The sequence below is a fragment of the Salmo salar genome, chromosome ssa18 (assembly GCF_905237065.1).
Source record: "Salmo salar chromosome ssa18, Ssal_v3.1, whole genome shotgun sequence".
In the NCBI taxonomy this organism is placed as follows: domain Eukaryota; kingdom Metazoa; phylum Chordata; class Actinopteri; order Salmoniformes; family Salmonidae; genus Salmo; species Salmo salar.
The window spans coordinates 2,851,856-2,861,681 of NC_059459.1; the positions used below are offsets into that span (position 1 = coordinate 2,851,856).

General features: G+C 40.5%; 1 protein-coding gene across 1 annotated transcript in view; it reads left to right on the forward strand.

Moving 5' to 3' along the window:
* Positions 1-8,461, forward strand: part of LOC106576893 (phospholipid phosphatase 4-like) — a 76,440-nt gene extending 67,979 nt beyond the window's left edge. The window contains exons 6-7 of the mRNA XM_045701753.1: positions 739-909; positions 7,552-8,461. Of these exons, the coding sequence (XP_045557709.1) occupies positions 739-909; positions 7,552-7,763 (383 nt within the window). The 3' untranslated portion in view covers positions 7,764-8,461. The remainder of the gene's footprint in view (positions 1-738; positions 910-7,551) is intronic.
* Positions 8,462-9,826: the final 1,365 nt, after the last annotated feature.

A 9,826-nucleotide genomic window follows, 5' to 3' on the forward strand; every position in this document is an offset into this window, starting at 1 on the left:
TGCTTTAGGCCCTTCTTGGTTGGGGACAGAAGCGCCAGATCATCAGCAAATAGTCGAAATTTGACTTTCTAGTAGGGTGAGACCAGGTGGTGCAGACTGTTTTGTTGCTCTCGCAAATTCGTTGATATACATGTTGAAGAGGGCGGGGCTTAAGCTGCATCCCTGTCTCACCCCACAGCCCTGTGGATAGAAAGGTGTGTGTTTTTTGTCAATTTTAACCACACATGTGTTGTTTGTGTACATGGATTTTATAGTGTCATATGTTTTTCCCACAACACAACTTTCCATTAATTTGTGTAGCAGACCCTCATGCCAAATTGAGTCGAAAGCTTTTTTGAAATCAACAAAGCATGAGAAGACTTTGCATTTGTTTTGGTTTGTTTGTTTGTCAATTAGGGTGTGCAGGGTGAATATGTGGTCTGTCAGTCCTTGGTTCCAAATATTGGGGAAGATGCCAGAGCTAAGAATGGTGTTAAAGAGTTGAAGTTTTGCCAATTGGAATTTGTTGTTTGTATATTTCATCATTTCATTTAGGATACCATCAACACTACAGGCCTTTTGGGGTTGTATTTTGTCCTGTAGTTCATTCAATGTAATTGGAGAATCCAGTGGGTTCTGGTAGTCTTTTATAGCTAATTCTAAGATTTGTACTTGATCATGAATATGTTTTTGCTGTTTGTTCTCTCTCTCTTCTTTGCACTCCCCATCTCCCTCTCCCTGTCTCCCCCAATCCCTCAGTTGCATTCTCTGGCTTGGGCTTCACCTCCTTCTACCTGGCTGGGAAGCTGCATTGCTTCACGGACCAGGGCCGCGGGCGCAGCTGGCGTCTGTGTGCCATGTTGCTGCCCCTTTACAGTGCTGTGATGATCGCCCTGTCCCGCACCTGCGACTACAAACACCACTGGCAAGGTCTGTCACAGTCACGCCACATCCAAATTAACCAGCAGATAAACCATTTAGGTCCAGGAGTTTTTTTCTGACCATGTGACTTACAGGCTGTTGAATTCAGTCAACTTTATTATCCAATGTGCGGGAATTACTTTTGCAATATTCCTTTAACTATCCCCAAATTCCCTGGTTTTCAACTAATCCAGGAATCTTCCAAATAGGATTTCTGGAAAACCAGGGAATTGCATCCCTATCATCACAATGTACACGGAAGATATAAAAAGCTAAAATCAACATGAATGTACTTAAAATTGTAGGCTTACATAAGATTACTAGAATACACATAAACTCGGTTTCTAAGGCCCAGAGTTTTTCCTGGTACATACAGTATCAGTCCAACATTTGAACACACCTACTCATTCAAGGTTTTTTCTATGTTCTACATTAAAATAACAGAAATGGAATCATGTAGTAACCAAAAAAGTGTTTCAGATTTTAGATTCCTCAAAGTAGCCACCCTTTGCCTTGATGACACCTTTGCACACTCTTGGAATTCTCTCAACCAACATTCTTAAAGGAGTTCCCATATATGCTGAGCACTTGTTGGCTGTTTTTCCTTCAATCTGCGGTTCAACTCATCTCAAACATCTCAATTGGATGGAGGTCAGATGATTATGGAGGCTATGTCATCTGATAGTGTGTGTCAAATCGGAGGGCCTGTTGTCCGGACCTCTGGCAGTCTCTTTGGGGGTGCCACAGGGTTCAATTCTCGGGCCGACTCTCTTCTCTGTATACATCAATGATGTCGATCTCGCTGCTGGTGATTCTTTGATCCACCTCTAAGCAGACGACACCATTCTGTATACCTCTGGCCCTTCTTTGGACACTGTGTTAACCTCTCTAGGGGAGGTGGGACGAAATCGTCCCACACTATTTAACAGCCAGTGACAAATCAGAGCGCCAAATTTAAAACCACAAAATGTCATAATTCAAAGTTCTCAAACATAGGACTATTTTACACCATTTTATAGATACACTTAGCCTGAATCGAACCACGTTGTCTGATTTCCAAAAGGCTTTGCAACGAAAGCAAAACATTAGATTATGTTAGGAGAGTACATAGACACAAAAAACCACACAGCCATTTCCAAGTAACTAGCATACATCACAAATACCCAAAACACAGCTAAATGCAGCACTAACCTTTGATGATCTTCATCAGATGACACTCCTAGGACATTATGTTATACAATACATGCATGTTTTGTTTAATCAAGTTCATATTTATATAAAAAAATAGCTTTTTACATTAGCAAGTGTTGTTCAGAATTAGCATACCCACCGAAAACTTCCGGTAAATTTACTAAATTACTCACGATAAACGTTGACAAAATACATAACAATTATTTTAAGAATTATAGATACAGAACTCCTTTATGCAATCGCTATGTCCGATTTTAAAATAGCTTTTCGGCGAAAGCACATTTTGCAATATTCTGAGTGCATAGCTCGGCCATCACGGCTAGCTAATTTGACACCCACCAAGTTTGGGACAACCTAAACTCAGAATTACTATTAGAAAAATTGGATTACCTTTGCTGTTCTTCGTCAGAATGCACTCCCAGGACTTCTACTTCAACAACAAATGTTGTTTTGGTTCAAAATAATCCATAGTTATATCCAAATACTGCCGTTTTGTTCGTGCGTTCAGGTCACTATCCGAAGGGTAATGCGCGAGCGCATTTCGTGACAATTTAGAAATATTCCATTACCGTACTTAGAAGCATGTCAAACGCTGTTTAAAATCAATTTTTATGCTACTTTTCTCGTAAAATAGCGATAATATTCCAACCAGGCAACGTTGTATTCATTCAAAGACTGAAAGAAAAAAATGGAGAAGTCTCGTGAATGCGCATCTCCAGTCTCACTGTCCCCAGGCTGACCACTTACAAACTCTGCTCCTATACTTTGCCCAGAGACAGCAGACACCCCATTCCACTTTCTGGCGGCTTTAGAGTGCCAATGGAAGCCTTAGAAAGTGTCACGTTACAACACAGATGCTGTAATGTCGATAGAGATGCAACAGAAGGACAACAAATTGTCAGACAGGGCACTTCCTGCATGGAATCTTCTCAGGTTTTGGCCTGACATAAGAGTTCTGTTATACTCGTGAAAATACTGCCCCCTATACCACAACAGGTTAACTAACCTCCAGATGAGCTTCAATGCCATACAACTCTCCTTCCATGGCCTCCAACTGCTCTTAAACCTGTTGGGGATAGGGGGCAGTATTTGCATGGCCGGATAAAAAACGTACCCGATTTAATCTGGTTACTGCTCCTGCCCAGTAACTAGAATATGCATATAATTAGATTTGGATAGAAAACACTCTAAAGTTTGTAAAACTGTTTGAATGGTGTCTGTGAGTATAACAGAAATCATATGGCAGACCAAAACCTGAGAAGATTCCATGCAGGAAGTGGAAATCTGATTTGTGGAATCACCTGTGCCTTTGAAACACACCGTGAGTTAGGATTCATTTAGCACTTCCTAATGCTTCCACTAGATGTCAACAGTCTTTACAAAGTGGTTGGAGTCTTCTCCGGTAGAAACTGACCAAAAGAGAGGCTTGGAAAGTTGGTCACAGGGGGAGGGCCATTTCTACTATGACGCGGACGCCCATGGGAACCCTTTTGTTCCGAAACGTTTAGTAAGACAATGCAATCGTCCGCCTTGAATATTATTGAAGCTCTGGTTGAAAAAGGCCCTAAAGATTTATGTTATACAACGTTTGACATGTTTGAACGAACGTAAATATATTTTCTTTGCACATTCGTGACGACAAGTCCAGCGTGCCTCGTACATTATGAGTAGCCTTCGGAACGTGCTAACAAGAAGGAGCTATTGGGACATAAATTATTCACTTTTTCGAACAAAACTACATTTGTTGTGGACCTGGGATTCCTGGAAGTGCCTTCTGATGAAGATAATCAAAGGTAAGGTAATATTTACAATAGTATATTTGATTTTAGATGGTTCCAAGATGGCGCTAACATGTATCGCCTAGCCTATTTTTCTGAGCATAGCACCTCGTTTATTGCAAAGTGTGATTTCCCAGTAAAGTTATTTTGAAATCTGGCAATGTGGTTGCATTCACGAGATGTTAATCTATAATTCTTTGAATGGCAATATTATAATTTACCAATGTTTTCGAATAGTAATTTTGTAAATTGTAGCGCTGATTCACCAGAAGCATTTGAGGGAAAATATTTTTTGAACGTCATGCGCCGATGTAAAATGCTGTTTTTATATATAAATATGAACTTTATCGAACAAAAAATGCATGTATTGTGTAAAATGATGTCCTAGGAGTGTCATCTGATAAAGATTGTCAAAGGTTAGTGCTGCATTTAGCTGTGTTTTGGATATTTGTGATGCATGCTAGTTGTTTTGAAAATGGCAGTGTGATTTTTTTGGGCAGGGTACTCTCCTAACATAATCTAATGTTTTGCTTTTGCTGTGAAGTCTTTTTGAAATCGGACAATGTGGTTCGATTCAGGAGAGGTGTATCTATAAAATGGTGTAAAATAGTCATATGTTTGAGAAATTGAAGTTATAGCATTTATGAGGTGTTTGTATTTCACGCGACGCGATTCACTGGCTGTGGACTAGGGTGGGACGCAAGCGTCCCAGGTTCCCAGACAGGTTAAATACAAGTAAAACTAAATGCATGCTCTTCAACCGTTTGCTGCCCGCACCTGCCCGCCCGTCCAGCATCACTACTCTGGACGGTTCTGACTTAGAATATGTGGACAACTAGAAATACCTAGGTGTCTGGTTAGACTGTAAACTCTCCTTCCAGACTCACATTAAACATCTCCAATCCAAAATTAAATCAGTCTGTGTAGGTTTAGTTAGGAACCTAAACCCTATCTATAAATCATTATTCCCACATGAAGAAATTCTACCGTTTACTATAGTAAACTGTGATATACTACAGAATACTATACTTCACATGGTTGTATCCATCGATCATGTGTAGAACTTATTATAGAATGTTGTAGTATACTGTAGAACACTATAGTAAATACTACAGTATTATCTGCAAAAAGCACTGTAGTAAATGCTACAGTAATGTCCTCAAAAACACTACAGTCCGCAAAAACACTACACTTTTTAAACTATAGTAACTACTAAAGTATTTAATTTGCATATACCCTGCCCATTCCCCTCCCCATATTGTAATTTGTGCCACCCATAACTGAGAAACCTACATGCCAAGTATAGACCATATGCGGTATTACATTGTATATGTTATAGAAAAAAAGCAAAAGAGATGAATTATCTGTTTAGACCCCAGTCCTATTTACAGGTTAGGGTAAGTTTGCTTTTTTAGTATGTCTCTAGTTGGTTTCTTGAAGGAGAAATCCTCCACTTTTATGTCAAAGATAATAAATCAAAAGCGCTATAGTAAATACTAGGGCACCGAGTCTCCAGGTCTAAAAGGGAAACCTGTCTCTCTCTCTCTTTCACACACTCACACAAACAATCACACAAACACACAAACCCTGCCAGACACACACACAGGGGTAATTAGAGGTTTGTATAAGGAAGAGGGTGATAAGTGTGTGAATCTCAAAACATTGGCGATGACAGTGAGGTAACACATTTTCTATGCTGTCTTAACTGCCGTCTGTTCCTCCATCCCCACCAACATGGACAGTAATGTCCAGAAAGAGAGGGATAGAGAGAGAAAGACAGAAAGCAAGCACACAGCATTGAGTCATTATTTCCAGAGAGAGAGTGATAGAAAGAACCAGAGAGGGGGGAAAGAGAGCGATTTGATGTCCAGTGATAAAGTGACAGCAGAAATTAGGCGTTAGGCGACATCGCTGTCAGACACCACTAATTACTTTTAGAGGGATCGCAAATGAAAGAAAAATAGAGTTTACTATAGAATACTACAGTATATACTATAGAATTATGTAGTTAACTGTAGTATACCGTAGAATTCTATACTATACACTAGTATTTATCGATCATGTGTAGTACTTACTATAAAATGTTGTAGTATGCTGTAGAATACTATAGAAAATACTACATTAATGTCTGAAAAAACACTACAGTCTGCAAAAACACAAAAAACATTTATTATAGTAAATACTAAAGTATTTCATTTGCATATACCCTGCCCATCCCCCTCTCCCATAGCCCAATTTGTGCCACCTATAATTTAGAAACCTACATGACAAGTATTGATTATATATTGCCTTCCCTACAGGTTATAGAAAAGAGTGCAAGTGATTAACTATTTGTTAAGTCCTACCTAAAGTGGCCTTTTAGTATTTCTCCAGTAGAATTTTTCAAGGAGAAAGCCTCCATTTTATGTCAAAGATAGTAAATACTAAAGTAATTTCTGCAATAAAAATACAGTATACTACAGTCTGCAAAAAAACACAGTAAATACTGCAGCATATTTGTCCAGAAATACTACAGTATAATACAATCTGCAAAAACACCACATTAAAGTGGAACTGACAGCGTTTTAGCAACATTAAATCTTATTCAAATCTGTTCATATACTGTACACCCCCAGGAAGAATATTACACCTTTTTTATGTACATTTTCTAAAGCAGGAAAAAAAAGAAGGATGCAGCAGCGGTTTGGATCATTAAACTTGAGGGGCCCAATCTCCTATTACCCTGCTCTGTGAACAGGCTGCGTGGATAACATCATGCACTCTTCCCCATTAAGGGATGCTGTAGCCCCCCGGGTCCTTTGTAAATGTCTGGTTTCAGCTCCAGCATTGGAGAAGGGACACGTACTGAAGCATCAACACCATCAACATTTAGATGACTCTGTACATATTATGATGCATTTCAAATCACCAGCTCAGTGACAGAGCCTCCACATCATTAGTTTGTAGTATCCCTACTTTTAGAATAGTCATCCATCTCGACTGTATAGTTAAACTATTTATGGTGCAGGTGTTAACTTAATTTTATCCAGCTGGATAGATAAATAATACTTTCCAAAATCTTTTTGAGTCTAGTTCAGCCAGTCTAACTAATGCATTAGTTATTCATTCTCTCTACAACATTACAATGTATTTGTTTGTGAAAAATTGTTTTTATTGGATCACAAATCAACATTACAATTTAGCACTTATTTTCAAACATTGATCATGACTAGGAAATAATTTTGGTCTCAGCTATGGTGACAAAGTGACAGATGGTCTGTCCAAGCCAGGGACATGATGAGACTCAGCCAGGCCCAGTAGTGACATCAGCCCAAAGTTCAACCGATCTTAGCACAACGTTCACAAGAGCAACTGATGAAACTAAATTAGCTGACATTTCCAATATAAACATAATTAATTAAGTAAATCATCAATGATTCATCCACTGTATAAATAACTAAGTACCCACATTTATTTCCTACGGTAGATTTCTGAGACCTGAAGTGCAATCTAGCAATACTCCTGTGTGTGGTAGAGTGTGGCTCATTTGGTAGGAGTGTGGCACTAACTGTTGTGGATATCACTCACATAGACATACAGAAAATGTATGCACTCACTATACTGTAACTCGCTTTTGGAAAAAAAACATCTGCTACGGTAAGTAGCATATGTACATTATTAATATATTATTATTATTCCCCAGATGCCTTTGTTGGAGGGGTGATCGGCCTGCTCTTTGCCTACATCTGCTACCGGCAGCACTACCCCCCGTTCCAGCACATGGACTGCCATCTGCCTTACGCCAGTCTGGCCAAAGCCCCCCACCTCGTCTCTGCCCATGGCAATCCCCTGGTCCTGCCCACCGAGAACACCACCAGCATGCCTCTGAAGGGGCTGACAGTGGGGCCTGTATGACTCCTGCCACCCCTACACCCAGACCTGGCCCCTAGCCTCACACCCACCCAAGGAGCACCTAACCCCCTCTCACTCACACAGACTGAGATGTGGACAATACTGTACCCCCTCTCCCACTCTCAACCTTTCTCCCAGCCTCTTGCCTTCCTCCACCCTCACTCTTTGTTGGTTTTACCTGCCTGAATCAGGAGCATTTCAGTGGTATACATTTAGAGAGGCTGCGTATGTGTAGGAATATAGGACAACACTGCTGGAGCAAAAAGGCACTAAAAGTATGAAAAAAGGAAATTAAGGGCCAATTGTGCGAAATCAACATAAAACGGTTATGACATACATACAGAAATTATTCAGACCACTTGACTTTTTACATATTTTGTTACATTACAGCCTTAATCTAACATGGATTTTAAAAAGTAATTCCTCAGCAACCTACACACAATAACCCATAATAACAAAGCAAAAAATCAACAAAAATACCTTATTTACATAAGTATTCAGACCCTTTGCTATGAGACTCGTAATAGAACTCTGGTGCATCCTGTTTCCATTGATCATTCTTGAGATATTTCTACAACTTGATTGGAGTCCACCAGTGGTAAATTCAATTGATTGGACGTGATTGGGAAAGTGACACACATGTCCATAGGTCGAAGGAATTGTCCGTAGAACTCCAAAACAGGAATGTTTTGAGGCACAGATCTGGGCAAGTGTACCAAAAGATTTCTGCAGCATGGAAGGTCCCCAAGAACACAGTGTCCTCCATCATTCTTAAATGGAAGAAGTTTGGAACCACCAAGACTCTTCCTAGAGCTCGCCACCCGGCCAACTGAGCAATCGGGGGAGAAGGGCCTTGGTTAGGGAGGTGACCAAGAACCTGATGGTCACTCTGACAGAGCTCCAGAGTTCCTCTGTGGAGATGGGAGAACCTTCCAGAAGGACAACCATCTCTGCAGCACTCCACTAATCAGGCCTTTATGTACAGTGGCCAGACGGAAGCCACTCCTCAGTAAAAGGCACATGACAGCCCGCTTGGAGTTTGCCTAAAGGCACCTAAAGACTCTCAGACCATGAGAAATAAGATTTTCTGGTCTTATGAAATCAACATTAAACTCTTTGGCCTGAATGCCAAGTGTCACGTCTGGACGAAACCTGGAACCATCCCTACGGTGAAGCATGGTGGTGACAGCATCATGCTGTGGGGATGTTTGTCAGCGGCAGGGACTGTGAGTCTAGTCAGGATCGAGGCAAAAATGAATGGAGCAAAGTACAGAGAGATCCTTGATGAAAACCTGCTCCAGAACTCTCAGGACCTCAGACTGGGGCAACTGTTAACCTTCCGACAGGACAATGACCCTAAGCACACAGCCAAGACAATGCAGGAGTGGGTTCGGGACAAGCCTCTGAATGTCCTTGAGTGGCCCAGCCAGAGCCCGGACTTGAACCCGATCTAACATCTCTGGAGAGACCTGAAAATAGCTGTGCAGCAATGCTCCCCATTTAACCTGACAGCGCTTGAGAGGATCTGCAGAGAATAATATGAGAAACGCCCCAAATACAGGTGTGCCAAGCTTGTAGCGTCATACCCAAGAAGACTGAAGGCTGTAATCGCTGCCAAAGGTGCTTCAACAAAGTACTGAGTAAAGGGTCTGAATACTTATGTAAATGTATTTTTCTGTTATTTCTATTTTATACATTTGCAAGACAAAATACAACCTGTTTTTGCTTTTTTGCTTTGTCATTATGGGGTATTATGTGTAGATTGATGAGGATGAGGATACCTTTAAGAATAAGGCTGTAACGTAACAAAATGTGGAAAATGTATAGGATTCTGAATACTTTACGAATGCACGGTAAATGATACCAGTGGGTTGATAAAAGGTTATGGTACAACGAGGATGCTCATTATAAGTTGTTGGTCTACAATTGCTTCACTGTTCTCATCAGTAGAATGAAGTTAGCTTGTATGGCAGCTGGTATTAGTTGATGTGGAGTTGGATGGAAAGCAGAGCAGCTGGTGATAATCCCATTAAATGTCACAGCAATAGAGAGCAATAGTAATAGCT